This window comes from Oculina patagonica, chromosome 2, assembly GCF_052425735.1.
Source record: "Oculina patagonica isolate OP01 chromosome 2, crgOcupat, whole genome shotgun sequence".
NCBI lineage: Eukaryota > Metazoa > Cnidaria > Anthozoa > Scleractinia > Oculinidae > Oculina > Oculina patagonica.
Genome location: NC_135759.1, coordinates 9,924,634 through 9,941,828, shown reverse-complemented (window position 1 = coordinate 9,941,828; position 17,195 = coordinate 9,924,634). Strand labels below are relative to the sequence as shown.

General features: G+C 39.9%; 1 protein-coding gene across 1 annotated transcript; it reads right to left on the bottom strand.

Moving 5' to 3' along the window:
• Positions 1–9,617: 9,617 nt before the first annotated feature.
• On the bottom strand, positions 9,618–17,195 carry LOC144642875 (steryl-sulfatase-like). Its single transcript, XM_078501969.1, has 3 exons — positions 16,795–17,195; positions 12,156–12,860; positions 9,618–10,742 (listed from the first exon to the last, which is right to left on the bottom strand). Exons 1-3 carry the CDS (start codon positions 17,168–17,170, stop codon positions 10,096–10,098), a joined length of 1,728 nt encoding a protein of 575 aa, XP_078358095.1. The 5' UTR covers positions 17,171–17,195; the 3' UTR covers positions 9,618–10,095.

Sequence of the window (17,195 nt, the reverse complement as noted above, 5' to 3'; positions counted from 1 at the left end):
TTATTCGGGGGCAACGTGAATATTGACCGACTCGCGCCTTCGGCACTCGCAGGATCGCTCCTTCGGCGCTCGAAGAGTGCAATAATATTCACGTTGCCGACGTTGCCCGCAATAATATTCACGTTGCCGACGTTGCCCCCGGCCCCAAATAGAGAGCCTGCTCGCAGGCTAGACTACTGTCGGAAAAAACATTGCGCATATAATTGGGGCGTAAACAAATCGTTACACTCAAGCTGCGTTTTGTCTAGGCTCTGCGAGGGTCGGATATCAAGACCCAGGATTAAACAAAAGCCATATATACAGGGAATGCTTTCGAATTATATTTGAAGATGAAATACGAAAGAATTTTGCTGTCTTTGACTGAAATTCCACTCGAACTGCGTAGATACGATCGCATGTTGTAAAGCCGATTCATGCAACATTGCTGTCATTCCCTGTCAACGCGAGGTCACGTCCCTAACGACCTAGGCTGATGACGAAATAGAGTTGCGCTTACATGTAGCGACCAAATTTGGCCTAATTTTTAACCGCTCCTAAGCTAAAAGAAGCCCCCATCTCTTGCATTTGTTTTAACTTCAATAATATCTTTGAAAAGAGCGAGTTTTTTGGTATGGTTTATTTTTGACGTTTGTAATTTACGCAATCCATTGTTTGTGCGACGCTTTTTATAGATCGCCTTTCAGACACACGTGCGTTGAGATAAGAAAGCTGACATGTCACTTTTAAAATTGTTATATAACGTTTGTAAATGTGACAAGTCACGTTTTTTTCACGAGTCACCCACAGCGGAAAGTAATCCCTTGAGAAATTAAAACAGTCCCTTGATAAATTAAAAAAGTCCCTTGAGAGTTTACAAATATGTGGTTCCAAATTTTGTCCACTAACCCCTATTCTACGTTTTTAGCTTGTAAACAAGCAAAAACGTCGAAAAAAGAGATAATTTATTCGACATGTAAAAAAATATAAGCAAACGGTTCTCTTATTTAGATTTCTTTATGCCTTGACCTTCTAAAAATGGATCAACGAATAAGGGCCGGCATATTGAACATTTTTCAACTTTAAAAGTAAACGAATGACACAGTTTAAATTTAGGTGCGCCTGTGCTAGGCAGCCTCTGGATCGGTCTTTAGCCTGCGAGCAGGCTCACCTTAGGGCACGTGCGAATATATCTTGGTGCACTCGCGTGTGGAGAGGCGCTGATACGATTCTGTCTCTTGACGCTAGGCTCTTTTGATAATAAATATTTATGCCATAAATGAATTGTTTCATTTATTTACCTTCTGGAAAAGTAATTAAACTTGTATTCATATTAGCAGAGCTAGATAGACATTCAAACTAGGGAGTCGAGAAAATAATTATAATCCCACGAAAAAATCTCCCAATTTCTTTGAAAAACTATCGAATATCTGGCTGAATTAACGCTTACCTAGATTTTCTCAAAGTCCTTCGACACGCAGTTTAGGAATTTTTAGTAGGCAGGTGTAATTCGTCGAGTGCAAAGTTGATTGCCTGGTGAAGCGCGTCCAGTTTCCCTTCCAAAAATAAGACGCTTTGATTTTAACTGAAAAGGTCTAGAAATAATCGTGTTTTTTTAAGTTTACGTTTAGGTGCCTATTTGCATATGAAACTCCCTTTAAAACGCACGATATGTGATTTCAGCCTGTTTATTTTTTTCAAAACTTCCCGGGGAGGACCCCGAGTAGCTAGCCTGTGAATAGGCTCTCGAGAAGGATAACGCGAGCGAAGTGAGCGGAAGAGCTCACGAGTAGCTTACATCTTCGGCGTTCACACGATTGCATCTTTCAGATCCGTCGTTTCGTCGTTTGCATCTTTCAGAACCGTCGTTTCAAATCTTGCCTGCAATTCTGCTAAGAACTGGAAAAGTAACATGCATCAAAAGGAAGTGTAATCATTTTCAGCCGGCGATGATGTCAGTCCATCACCTTATATCTTAAGGTTATTGGCGGAATTTGTTCTTCTGTTCGTTATCGCTTTTGCATGCATTGCGTGCCTTGTTTGATTCCCTGATGGACAAAAACGTGCATGCGAGAATTTCAGAGGTTTTTAGGAATATAACCCCGGCGACTGCTTCAAACCCAAGGGTAAACTTTTTAAAAGTCGTTCGCTTCTCGTTTCTCGTTTCCGCGCGCTGTGTGCTCTTCTCTCTTTGCGCAAGTCCAAGGGTGAACTAACCATGTCAATAGTATATTACGTAGGGCGACTCGTTGGCTCATTGCGACAATTATTTGCTAAATTTGATCCATTGCGGATCTAGTGGCGGTAATTCACTGTTCGATACAAAGAACTCACGGGGATCTCAAAACGGCCCGTTTGTCGTTTCTATGTTACTTCAGTTGTTTATGTACAATGCGAAAAAAAAACTTGATGACGGTGTCATCTACAGCCCTTAAACGACATCGGTGCGGAAAATTGTGCACGATAACCCCGCTAAGTTTATTGCATACTGGATAACAAAGTTTGCATCAATAATTGGTTAGATTTAATATATCATCACTCTCCCTGGTGAAAAAAAGTAATCAACCTGGTGGATTTTTGACTGCCCTGGTCGATTTTGTGTTGAAAACCTGGTGGAAAATCAGGTGTCACCAGGTCTGTTACAGAGGGGTGTATTAAAATTTCGCTCGCTCGAGATTGTCTCCTGAAAAAAATAGACTGAGCCTGGGACGTGTATACATAAGCTTACTGATGAATAAAAGTCAAATTTTGTTTAACACAAAAGGAAAGTACCAAATTGTACCAATGGTAAATTTGAACCACAACTGTACATCAGTTAATAAATACAAAGTACAGTTTATTGCTAATGCACCTATCAATGTTAAGCCCGAGGGGGGGGGGGGGGGTCGGGCTAACCACGGGATTTTGATCGTGAGGTCGGTCCCCAGGGTAGGGATTTTGATCGTACCTGATGGCCCCAGGGTAGGGATTTTGGTCGTATATGATCCCCTGCAACAAGGTTTGAAGGACATCTGACCACCTTTCATTGCTCCCGGGTGGGGATTTTGACCAATTATTTTGTCCCGGGGGTGGGGAATTTGACTTTTTTTTATAGAAAATGTCAAAATCCCCACCCCTTGCCCGACCCCCCACCCCCCCCCCCCCCCTCGGGCTTAACATTGATAGGTGCATAACCTGAAGTGAGAGTAGATAACAACTGCGTTCTTTTTCGGCATCGAGAAAAGTTTGACAACCTTGGAACTGCAACCATCACTTAAGGCGAACAAAGTACAACCGTACATTGCAAGCTTTTCATTTTGGTCACAGTGTAATTTGTTGCCATAGTATGGGGCGTAGTAGGGCACAGGATTTCGGCGACGAACTGTGTCATCCCTTCGGCGAGCATGATTCACTGGATTGACCCGTCTCAAAGACTTCATGACCTGGTTGTTGGTTAACTTCAGTTCTTTACTTCGTACATATCCAGTCATCATTTTGCGCCCAAAGGATGGTCCAACCTTTGGTCGAGATATAGAAGATGATTAAGTTGAGGTCAATAATATAAATATTTCACCACGAATTTAAATAATTTAAGGAAATTTTCTCGCTACCACTCACCTCTCTTACGCATTCAGCAACAATGTAATCAACCTGGGCTTCAGATAATCTTTTTATTCCATGGTTTGCACAGAACAATCTAATGTTCCTTTCCGAAAAGCCTCTTTTAACCTCAGGAAAAGCTTCCAAAAGAATCTTACTTATCTGTTTGTGCGTTTTGTTTTCTTTAACAAGATCTCTAATGGTCTCTATATTCGCTTCTAGGAACTCCATTTTACATGATTGCAGCCAAGGAAAATGAACACAATTACGTTTGTCTTTGGCGTGACGTGACCCGTCACTTGGCACCACTTGGCACCTGTCAATTAATTAGCGAATTAAAAAAGGTACCAAATTTCGATTTAAATTTGTTGATAGCGAGGTTTGAAAAAGGGTACCAAATTTCCATTTAAATTTGTTGACAGAGAGGTTTGAAAAAGGGTACCAAATTTCCATTTAAATTTGTTGACAGAGAGGTTTGAAAAAGGGTACCAAATATCGATTTAAATTTGTTGACAGCGAGGTTTGAAAAAGGGTACCAAATTTCGATTTAAATTTGTTGACAGAGAGGTTTGAAAAAGGGTACCAAATTTCGATTTAAATTTGTTGACAGAGAGGTTTGAAAAAGGTACCAAATTTTAAATTAATTCTTTTGGCGGCGTGGTTGAGAAAAGGATCCCAATTTCGATTTACATTTGCTTGCCGAGAAATTAAAAAAACCCAAGCCAATTTCGTTAAAAAGAAATAAAAGATAATGGTTTTTCAATCGAAGAGTATTTCTTAGTAAATGCATAAAAAGGTATGATTATTTGATTAACTTTTGACATCATAAAAGGTAAAGTTTGAAAATTGGCCATAAATAAGAGACCAAAAACCAATTTGCAGGAGAAAACCAGAATTACCGAAAACTTTCACTGATTCAATAAGGTTCGAGACTTGATCTTTCATTAAGGAAATCATTGGAACGACATCTAAATAAAACAATGGCGTGGATCTCTCCCGGAAAGATAAAATTCTATCCGCTAGTAGTCACACAAACATGAATAACTGGTGACCTTGACAGCATCATCTATCACTTTCGAAATTGACCCCATGTTGAATGTTTGACCGCAAGTCACGTTTCACTCCGCTTGATCCCCTGTGATTGACACTTCTGTCCTAAGGGCTGCTCTGATTGGTCTACGCTCAGCGACCCGCTAAAAGTGGCGCGAATCAAGTATGAAAAGTCCTTCGTCCCGGCGCGCCATAATAAACAAGACGAAGGAATTTATTGAAAGTTTAAAATAGATGCCGATAATTTTGTTCTTTCTGGCAATGCAAATGTTCGTTCAATTTCAAGTGAGCTTGTTCTTTTACTGGACATTTATTTCCACCTTAGCTATATATTCATTAAAAACAGGTTTACACAATATCACTGACTTTTTTACTTTGGAAAATCGCTAAATTAAATAGTCGCTAAATCTTGCTATGAAAAAAATCGGTTAAATTAGTAGCCGCTAAAAATAAAATATTCCGCCATATGTCTTTTGACTTGTGGGAGTCGATTCAAGCAGAAAAATTACTCAAATGGCGCCAGCGGTTGACACCTGTCAATCAGAAGGATTTTTAAGGTCTTTCCAATCCCAATAGCATGAAAAAACGTCATTTCTAAATGCAGCGAAAAAAGGTACCTTTTTCGCACTTTTGATTACATTATTTCAAAGTGAGAAAAAGGTACCTTTTTCGCGCTTTTGATAAGATTGCTTCTAACCTCAAAAAGGTACCTTTTTGTAGTTACGATAACATTGCTTCTTAGTAATGAAAAGATGGACATTTTTACTTAAAGCTTTGTTTTGGAAAAGTGGGAAATGCATAAAAAGCGGACAATTTTGACGTGCGAATATTTTCGATAAAAAGCTAACAATACCAGCATTTTGTGGGAAAAAAGGGTACCTTTTTTCAACTTTCAACCTTTTCGACTAGCATTATCAAAAAAGATAACAATTTCGCATTTTATCCGGTGAAAAATGAATTCAGAAACTTGATTTTCAGCTGTTTTCAACAATGAGAGTTAACCTTTTTATAAAAAAGTAGAATTGCCGAAACCTTTCACTGATTTACCGGGCCACTTTCAAAGCGTTAGATTCGCGGCAACACGGTCCGCGGTCCTGCTGTCGGCCCAAATAATCAGCTTAGTTTATAGTAAACGAAAAGTCAATGTTTTTCAGCGCCAAAAACCGGAAATATCATACTAATAGTTCGAGGGAGTGCTTTTGCTTTCTTGAGTGTTCAAGAAAAATACTGGGAGACTCAATGGTTCCCTAACATGAAGTATATCTCCCAGGGCCCTTGTCTGGGACGCGGGTAGGGGTTGGGCTGTAGTAGGGGATTTCACCGCGGTCAAACGTCCAGGCAGCTTCGAGGCAGCTTTTCTTTCTATTTCGGGGAGTTTCGTTCATTATGAAGTGTTAGTATGAGCAAGGATAGATAAAATAGCACCTGAGTGTAAACATATTCCCATTTCCTCAGGTAAACGAGTGTTTTTACTTTTTAAGAGGCCGTCTTTCTGAAAAACACCCACTCAAATTCGCGTCAAAAAATGCCTGAAACTCTGGCAACTGAAAGACTTTACCGAGGCTAGAATTAAAACAGTTTTGGTTTGATTCAAAATGATTTTCTGGCAGCGTTAGGAGCCATTAAATATTTTGCCCCCTTCGGGCCTGCTGATCTTGTTATTACTTGCACATGTGCTGATACCGGGCTGATACAAATTGTCATAACTTTTGAAATACTAAAAACGTACATGTGATTTTGCATATTTGCGCATTTTGCAACGCGCTTTCGGCGAGTTATCGTTATTTAGGTGTCCACTGTCTTTATTTTAGCAGTGGACACCTAAATAACGATAACTCGCCGACAACGCGTTGGATCGACCTGAGAGGCTGGCAAACAACAAAGAATGGAACAAAGAATCAGGGTAAGTCAATTTAAAATACATGATTTTTTACTTTTAAAGCAAAACCGTTGTTTCCCATACAAACCCTTATAAATGGAATGTTTCTTGGAGACAAAAATTGTCGCTGAAAAGCTGCCGTATGGCAAAACTGGTAAACATTGGGAAAACATGCGCTCACTACAAATGTTTCTGGAAACATGTTTCCTCCTTTTGCCAGCCCTTATTTTTTTTATTTTTTTTAATGCTTTATTGAATAAACAAACATAACATACAATACAGGTGATAAATAAATAAAAAAAGAAAAACTGTATACAGGAATGCAAAAAAAGTTCATTCAAATGCATTCAAAATGTAAACAATATAACATCGAAGTTAACGGAAAAACAAATAAATGCTAGGCGCTATTACAAAACTACATAGGTAAGTGGCATTTAAAAGAATTGTGACTATAATTATTACTATATTAGACTAGATTTCGGAGACGTTGGTAGCGGCAAAGATTGCTGGGATAAAGTTTTTCGCGATAAAGCAATGTATTTTTGCCTCTCAGCTCTCGAATTCAAATCATTCATAAAAACTCTATCAGGGGCCAGTTCAGATCCACCTTAACTTTTTTAAATACCGTATTTTCTCGATTAAACGTCGGACCCCGATTTAACGCCGGCCTCGTATAAACGCCGGGTCAAAATTGCTATTTTTTAAATAAACGCCGGGGGCGTTTGTTCGAGGTCCCGGCGTTTATTTGAGGTCAAGCCAACAAGTAAATATACTCTCTTGAATGTCAGCGCTATGACATACTAGTAAGGTATGCTGCTTTAAAGGAAAAGTCCGTGCGTTACATAGCTAGGATGGACGCTGTACAACAAAATAAAGCCTAGCAAAGTTCGCTTTCCTGTTTTCATGACTGACGCATTTCCTTTCTTACCGTAATGATTCGATTAAGCGCCCTCCTTCTAATAAGCGCCCCCTCCCGAATAAGCGCCCCTTCTTCGAATGTGTTTTTGTTAATAAGCGCCCCTATTCCAATAAGCGCCCCCACTCTTATAAGCGCCCTCATTCTTATACACGCCCCTATTCTTAAAAGCGCTTCTATTGTAGTTAACTGACCCTACTGAAGTCGTCGACGTCGAAAAGATAAACTCATGAACATTCAACGTATCATACATGTATATTATTACTGCTAAAATGAACAATTCTTGTAAAAGTAACTGAATTTTCTACATTTTGTTAGTGTTACAGTATATGTTATTTGCTAGTTATTTTGTTTTGAACATTTGGTTGTTTCGCAAGAAATTAAATAAGCGCCCTGTCCCGAATAAGCGCCCTGTCTCAAATAAGCACCCTCCCTTGAGTTGCCAAAAGTAAATAAGCGCCCCGGGCGCTAAATCGAATCATTACGGTATGTTAGTGCTCACACTCACAGTCGTTGCAATCTCGAATATCCCTCCAGCGTTTGCTTATAAGTTGGACGAGGTCGCTTAAAAACGAGGGAGACGTTGGCGGCATTGCCGATTATGAACTTAAAACTTTGTACCTATAACCTTTACTTGCATGCTCACTGATTTACCGTTTATGTTCTGTTTGTCACAAATCTTGATTGCAACATAAACGTGTCCAATCCGCAATAATGTATCTTTGGGTAACTATCAAGTTTTGAGACCCAGGGACAGTTTTTTGGGGCAAAACGAAGAGAAAAATCGCTCCGCCTTAAGCTTGACAAACTGCCCCTTGGTGTCGATGATCGGTAACAGTAAATTAATCTGGAAAACTGACAAAAAATTGCAGTCCTTTAATAAACGCCGGGCCCCGATTAAACGCCGTCTTCAAATAAACGCCGGGTCCACTAAGCTAAGTTTAAAATAAACGCCGGGGGCGTTTAATTGAGAAAATACGGTAAGTGAGGTGGCTATGGCCACTCTGACAGCTGTTTTTTAACTTTGCCAAAAGTTGTATCAATGACATGCTGATCACAACTAAAAAATAAAATAAAATGGGGGTCACCGGGCTAATTGTTGAGTTACTACAGCAGCCCATCAACTGGGCTCCTGGTTACTAGCACTGGAAGCTAAAACTAAGGGTGTTTTAACAGGTTATACTGCTGCTATGGTAACCACTAATGTCAAGAAAATGATCACTTACTTCTTAACTAATGACTGAGCGTCTGTTTCAAATCATTACTCAGAGGCGGTGGAGCGTTTTGGAACTCAAGGTAGGGGGGGGGGGGGAGATACGCGGCAGGTTTTCATATTTGAAGCAACTTTTTTCCGTTCTATCAACTTTTTGTTTTCTGAGCAGTTTCTTGATCTTTCTTAACCAAAGATTCTCCGATTGTTGTTCGAAGGCCATGCAAATGTTTCCGATCATTGTTCGAACTTTTCCCAAGAAAAACGAATCTTGGGAAAAGGAGGTTTTGAAGATGTTTGAACTCATTCACGAGACGGAATATCTTCACAAACGAATTTTACCTTGCGCTCGCGATATTGTCGTCAAGAAAACGTGGGGAGCTCTGCCCCCCCCCCTCATTTTTGTTGGGGGGTGGGGGGCAACTGCCCCCCTGCCCCGCCGCCTATGTTACTGTAATATTAATTGATAAATACTGGTTATGCAACGCTTTCTCGTGGTATACTATGGAATATTCCACTTGTCACTTGTATTTTCTTGGCATACACACTCGCCTTTACTACTTTATACCATGTCATAGAAAATATGCTTACTAAATTTCTTTGAGAATACAGTCGCAGCGCACTATGGCAAGGTTGGGTTGAATACCGTCGAATATACAACGGCTTTCCTGTATTCTGATTGGCTGTATTTTCTATGGCATGGTATAAAGAGTTGTAGCACTGACCCATCAAAGTATACGGTCTAGAAAATACTGAAAATACTGTTATCAGCCACCTTATGTAAAAAGCAAAAAAAAACTGTTTTAAATGATTGGGCATTGGTTTGATACTGGTCATCACTGTAGTATTGGACAGATGCAAGGGCATAAGCCCACTATTATGTACTAAAACTAATTTCAATTAACAAATACAGCAGAAAAAAAGTATTTGGTGCACTCTTTATTTTTCTTCGCAAGCTTTTTGTTATTGTTCTTTTTCTTTTACAATTTCAAATGGTGTAATTTACAAATATTTTATTCAATATAAAGCTTTTTTTTGATGGGAAAAAATCTTTATTTATTCATTAAATATTGTATTGTCATCATTCCTTTATATAGCATTGTAACCAGTATATGAATAAATAATTATCTGTAATAATTCTATGATCACTGTCTGTATTGCGAGAGCTCCATAAAGAGATAAAGGATACTACTAACAAAAACAAGGTCTTGCAGTGGTCATATTGCATTGATTAATCAAAGAATAAATGCTAGAAACCTTCACCTGCCATATATGGAAGTGAATATCATTCATTGGTAATGCTGTCCGGCTGTCTGTCCATCCATCCATAGTTCATTCCCCACAAATCGGAAGGTAGTACCGATCAAAAGGTAGTTGCCTTTTTTAGGTAGTGCCTCGAATTAGGTAACAAGCAAAATTAATTTTGTAATTATTATTTATCATTAAAAAAATTACTATGAATTTCCATCATAATTACTTTGATTCTCATAGGTGGTGAGGATAATGCTCAAGTTCTTTGTCAGTTTCCTTACAGCTGCAGAAAGGAAAGTTACAACACATCTGCAACCTGGGGTAAAAGAGGTTCTTTGTGCCCAGCTGACCAGGGACACTTTGAACACCTTCTTTATGTGCTTCGAGTGCAGGGTAAATATCTTTTATCACTTCTTTGTATTCTGGCATGTGAGTCGGAATAGGGGAGCTCTCTGCTGGGTCATCTGTCATGTCATAGAGAAGAGGTGGATCATGAATATTAACATAATCTCCATGGCAACCACATATAGCATGCCCTATACATGCTTCAGTTCCTTCAGTCCATTTTGGTGTCATAAAATGCGCCTTCCAGACTGTGTCAGTGTCCTTTGGATGAAAACGAACAGCATGCACTTGATTTCCACAATAATGAAAAATAAACTCGTGAGAAGACTGCTGTGTCTCTTCAGTCAGTAGTGGTAGGAGATCTTTTCCGTCAATGACTCGGTCCTGTGGAAGGTCTGCACCACTTAGTTTGGCAACTGTGGGTAACAAGTCCATATTACTAGTGGGCTCGTCAATTGAGATCCCAGCTGGGATGTGACCTGGCCATGATACTATTGAAGGCACCCTAACGCCACCATCCCAAGCCTGACCTTTGCCTGTCAAAGAAATAAACCAATTAAATTGATGGAAATTAGCATGTGACCAGATACAGCCTAGTTTCGGAAGTTTAGCCATAGAATCTAGTTGGGCCCTTCCCACTTTGAAGGGAAAATCCCCTGGGATCAGGTCTTAAGACACTTTCCTTCAGACAATTTGCAAAATGAAAGCTTCTGGCCTACCATTTTTAATTGCTAAATTTGCTAAACAATAACCCTCAGTCAGCAAATAAATAATTAGGGACTGGTCATAAAGTACAGGGGGGGGGGAGGGTTGGCTATGAAAAATTGGTGGTGGGTCACTATTTTTCAACATGTCAAAAAGGGCAGGTCAGGAAGAATAATGCACTGCATTAGGGGTGGGTCATGGTTAAATTATACATTTGACGGCATCTATAACAGTGCAAAAATTCTATCAGAATGCGTAAAACACCATTTCTGAGGTTCTAAAATTCTAAATTTTCCCCAGGGGGCATCCCCCCCAGACCCCCCTACTTTGCTATGTATATGTACCTAATATCATAAACTCAAAACCACAAACTATTAAGTACTATCCCTTTAAACTTCAGAGACTCTCCACAGTGACACAAAGGTCAGAATGCCTAAATAGTATTTCTGAGTTTCTAAAAATCTAAATTTTCCCTGGGGAGCATCCTCCCGGACCCCCCTACTGTACTATGCTTTCTACCAAACATCATTACCTACAGAGACTACATCTACAAAAGTACAAAAATTCTACCAGTCAACAATTTGCCCTAAATTTAGCATTTCAGGGATTCTGACACCGACAAGTTTCAAATTTTCAATCTCAAAGATTTTTTTGGAGATAATTTCTGACTAAAGTGGTAAGCCAATGTTCCCTATGTACCTATCTACATGACTGATTTTGGTTTGGGGGTGGGCCACTAGGTTTTTCTGTGCCACTCAAAGGGTGGGCTGCCCCAATTTTGTCAAATAACTCAGGGATGGGCCACTAAAAACCAGTACTTCAAAAGAAAAAATTTCATAGCCAACCCCCCCCCCCCCCCACCTCTACTTTATGAATTAACTTTAGATATGAAAAATACTCTCCAAAACATGGGTATCCAACTGAACATTCAAACACCTGAGTGACACATACCGGTACATTTGAACAACCATAACTAACCAGGGGGGCTGTATCAACATTATTTTGAAGTGGCTGCTTTCGTGCCACACCCATTGGGAAGCGATATATTGAGGAGAGGACAACTCTCGCTTTCAGGGAAGTGCATAAATGTTAGCCAGTTTGATTTCTAGGCTTGATTTCTGCATTTTTCTTGAGTCCAGCAGCTGGAAGTCAAGCCTTATTCATGACAGATTACCCACGGGAGCTCAGGTTGTGTCAGCCTGTCTTATTGAAAGCCCTGTGTAATATGCAAGATTTTTCCTTACCTCCTTTGTAAATACCCTTCCATCCACCATGATATTCCCCTGAGGGCTCTATTTCTTCCAAATGAGGACCATTATCAGATGTAAAGTAAACAAATGTGTTTTCTTTCAAACCCAGTTCCTCAACAGCAGCCATGATCTGACCTACACTCCAATCCATTTCTTCAACATTATCACCAAAGCGACCATGAACACTGTGATTGACAAACGGCCGTGTATTGAATAAAGCAGTGTGTACTTTGGCAAATGACACAAACAGCAGAAAGGGATTGTCTTTGTTTGTGCGGATGAAGTTGACTGCTTCATCTGTAAACCTCATTGTTAAGTTTTCCAATACCACTGGCTGCTCGACAACTTCATAGTTTTTCATCATAAAGCAGTTAAATGATGCAAGCATTGTCAGGGTTGCAGACAAAAGAAAGGAGATTAACACAACTACTGTGAGGAGGAAAACGAAAGCAGACTTACTTATTAGGCTGTTCAGGTAGCAAATATGCAGTGTCACGCCAATGATTGTTGCTGCAATTAGGATATTTGTTGGCCTGAACCCTGGAATAATGTGCTCTATAACAAATTTACCAGGCTCACAATCCCTTAAGTTGGTAAGAGGCAGGCCATAAAAATAATCAAAACCTTGCTTCAGTGGGTGGAAGTGGAAATCAGAGTTAGATGAAGAATGCAGTCCAAGATGCCATTTTCCAATAACACCTGAAAAAGAAAAAGAAAGGTTTATAAGTACTGTATTGTGTTGGGAGGTGACCACTGGTGGCAGTTCACTTTTACAGATAAGAGGGGGCTCTCAGTTAAAAAAAAAAAACCTAACAATGTCAGCTGCCTGACCCGAAAAATTAATAGAAAACTTCCAATGAGTGGGAATAGACCAATCTCGATACATTAAAATTCAGCTTAAAACAATAGACCTCAGTACGAGGCTCTGGGGAATAAACTATATAGAGTTTGTGTCCCCAGAGCCTCGTAGTGATGTCTATTGTTTTAGGCTGAATTTTAAAATATTGAAATTGGTCTATTAGGGTTTAGTAGAAGGAGTGGGGGGGGGGGGATCATTTAATTTTGTGAAACACAATTAGTTCACATTCATAATTGATTATGATTTTTATTTAGCATAAGTTTTATAAGCAAAATTTACTGAGGGCAGGTTTCAGTTTGAAAAATCAGAGGATTTAATAATTATAGTATGACCTGCATTATAAACCAAGCATAAGGGCCACACAGCGAGAATTTCATCCCAAAATCTTGACAGTATACAGATGCCTGCCGACCAAGAATGGCAAACAGAAAAAATGACAATAAGTTTGCGGCGAGAAAGCGAAGGTCCTTTCAATTTTTTGTACTGCACCCCTCCCTTTGTTTTTTTTTTGCTTGTCACTTTTCATGCTGTTCGCCAACTAACCAAATACCTGAAACAGGCTATAACTTCCAAGACATATATAATTATTATTCTGAAACAATGTTAAAGCAGTAAAACAAATATATATTACACAAACATACATGTAAGAGGAAACTGGGGTGGGCTTGCCTTGTACGGTAAAATTAACACACCTAGCCACCCACTATCAGTGATCCTCTCACTATTGGCAAAATTATCTCGGGGGCAATGAAGATGAAATGTTCAACATGACACAAACATCAGGGACAAAGAAAAAATCTGAGAACCCATGGCCTCTGGTCCCAGATACCGGTTGGGTGCTCTAACCAACTGAGCTACGAGAGACTCGTTGTGAGCTTAGGCCATTTACTAGGTTGATATGTGACACGCGCCCTGCATACTGCTAGGATCAGCAATATCGAAATCATCAAGTTTGCACTAAATAATAAAGATGGTAAATTTTAAGCTTGGTAATAAATAATGAAGATGAAATGTTCAACATGACACGAGCATGGGACAAAGTTGGGGACTCGAGGCCAGGGTCGGAGACTTGTGGCCGAGGACTCAGATTTTTTCTTTGTCCCCTGCTCGTGTTATGTTGAACATTTCATCTTTATTATTTATTACCGAGCTTAAAAATTACCATCTTTACTAGTAATAGGTGACTCGCAGGGCCTCGCGAAGCTCTGGGTTATTGTTGCCTAGTAACGGACAAAATACAGCAGACAGAATACAAACAGAAACTGAACAACAACGAACTGCACCATTACAGAGACCTCGACAAAATACAGCAGACAGAATACAAACAGAAACTGAACAACAAGGAACTGCACGATTACAGAGACTTTGACAAAATGCAGCAGACAGAATACAAACAGAAACTGAACAACAACGAACTGCACGATTACAGAGACTTCGACAAAATACCGCGGACAGAATACAAACAGCAACTGAACAACAACGAACTGCACAATGACAGAGACTTCGACAAAATACCGTGGACAGAATACAAACAGAAACTGAACAACAACGAACTGCACGATTACAGAGACTTCGTCAAAATGCCGCAGATAGAATACAAACAGAAGCTGAAGACACAAGAATACAGAGATTACAATTACTGAGGCAAAATTATACAGACAGACTTTTAGTAGAATCAACTGAACAGCTACAGGATAGATTACAATTAAGAAGGGAAAGTGATGCAGCGCGCTTACAATTAGAATCGGAGGAGGAGAGAAATATTCGATTATAGTCTGCACGAGAAAATAGTGCCATGCGTAGACAACAACAACAATTACAGCAACAGCAACAGGAACTAAACAGAGATGATTATCTTTCCAATGGATGGAGAAATCCCGATCAGCCTTTACATCAGCAACAATGGGTTCTGAACGAAATGGCAAATTTTCATACAACAATGAACAGTTTTCAACATCAGCAGTTTATAGCCTAAATAGGCGTTGAGGGAGTATTATGTGGAAATCAGTGTTATTTTTATCCGAAAAGAAAAACGATAAAAATGAAAGGCTCAGGATTCGAACCCACCAAAAAAAAAAAAGAAAAAAAAAGAAAAAAAAAAACCCTAGCCGGATTCGAACCCCCGCCCTCAGTCCCGAAGATCTGATTTCAAGTTTGAACCATACCATTAGGCCACCAGCGCGCAGCGGCCGTGTGATGTCACTTCCGCCACACACCAAGCTCACAAATAAATAAATAAATAAATATATATATGACCGTAAACTCCACACGAGATTTAATCCCGCCTGAGCCCTTTGAGGGACAAAAATTAATTATACACCCCGCTACGATCGCCCTTCGGCCTTGCTTCGCGAGGATATATATATTTATTATTCAATAGATGCATGCGCTGCCCATATATGGTCAAAATGTTAACGATATCTGTCATCCGTACATAACAGATAACCTGCGATATTTGTAGGCTGCGAAGATTCGTCCGAAATCTTGTATAGCGCTGCACATTTACAGTTTTTCTATGTGCAAAATGTGTTTCGTTGACAATTTGTTGAATAATAAAACAATTATCCTGCTCAATCTTGCGGAATAACGTCTGATTTTAGCCAACTCGGCCTACGGCCTCGTCGGCTAAGTATCAGGCGATATTCCGCGCGATTTCGCAGGATAATTGTTAAATACATGTATATGACCGTAAACTCCACACGAGATTTCATCCCGCCTGAGCCCTTTGAGGGACAAAATTATACACCCCGCTACACTCGGCCTTCGGCCTTGCTTCGCTAGGAATTATTTACTCCCGGGGTATCCAATCGACCGTTCGGTAATCGAACTCAATCGAACACCAATCGTTCGATTGGGTTCGGTAATCGAACATAATCGAACTCACAATAAAATTTGGTCAATCGAACGTTCGATTACCGACAGTGAACAATCGAACTCAATCGAACGTTCGATTACCGAACTCCTGTTTGTTTATACTGCGTATACATATTGTACGGTGCACCGTTTCCCTAATCCTTTTTTGGCGATTCGCCATACCCCGGGATAGGACGATTGTCTGCACAATAGCCACGGGCACACCAGTCTGCCACGTGGTTGGGAGAAATTTTGCCAAATTATGTGTGTTCTTCACATATTGAACACAACTGTCTGTGTTGCAGTGAATGAAATGGTGCAACTTCTGTTTGAGTGTAACGGTGAAAAGCAGGGCAGAAACCATATCCTTCCTTCTAATATAGAAATGTAGCATTTCAGTTATTTTACCGTCGTTTTGTTCTCTTCTACCAAATATATTTTACTAAACATTGACATTCAGTTCGATATTTGGACGTTTTTCTATTTATTCCATTCAATAAAAGTCCTTTGTTGATTAGTCCTGCATGATTTACTTATCAAGAGAAAGATTCCGTCAAAATCGAACCCGATTGAGTTCGAAATAATGTTCGATTGGTTTGAAAACCGAACTCACAGCAAAATAGATGTTTGATTTTGTTCGATTACCGAACCCAATCGAACGATTGGTGTTCGATTGGGTTCGATTGATTTTTGGTTCGATTTTGTTCGATTGGATACCCCGGGTTTACTATCCCAAGGGGCAATATCCCTGGAATAATTATTGCCCAAGACCCCTCCCCCTGATATCAAACTGTACAAATGCCTATTCGGACCCTTTATATGCCTCAAATAGTTAACTCGGTTCAGTGGATTGAAACAGTTTTGACTTATGTCTATTTAACTGCAAAAATCAGTTAGAAAAAAGTGACATCGTATACTGACCTGTTCTGTAGCCAGCAGCGGATGCAATCTCGGCGAATGTGGTTTCATTTTGGGGCAGACCGCCAGATGCCGCCGTGAAGATAAGAACTCTGATTTGGTTTTGATACGAAGCGAGTCCTGATCGGATGGGATACCTTCCTGTCAGAAATGCTGCTCTGTTTGGCGTGCAAACTGAATCCGGCGTGACATCATGTCGCAAGCGAGCTCCTTCTTCAGCTAGCCGATCAATGTTCGGTGTTTTTATCGTATCATTACCGAAGCAGCCGACATCAGCGATTCCAAGGTCATCCACAAGAAATATAAGAACGTTTGGTTTTGAAGATGTTACGCTTATTACTAAAAATAGAGAAATAAAGCTAAGCCAAGCGTGCCACATTGTGAAAGAAAGTTACTCAAGATGG

What these genes read in the sequence shown, in the direction of transcription:
- LOC144642875 (XM_078501969.1), bottom strand. Translation starts at nt 17,170, where the DNA reads ATGTGGCACGCTTGGCTTAGCTTTATTTCTCTATTTTTAGTAATAAGC. An exon ending in CGCTGCTGGCTACAGAACAG is followed by an intron (nt 12,861 to 16,794) that starts GTCAGTATACGA and finishes TTTCTTTTTCAG; the next exon opens with GTGTTATTGGAAAATGGCAT. An exon ending in GAAGGGTATTTACAAAGGAG is followed by an intron (nt 10,743 to 12,155) that starts GTAAGGAAAAAT and finishes TTTCTTTGACAG; the next exon opens with GCAAAGGTCAGGCTTGGGAT.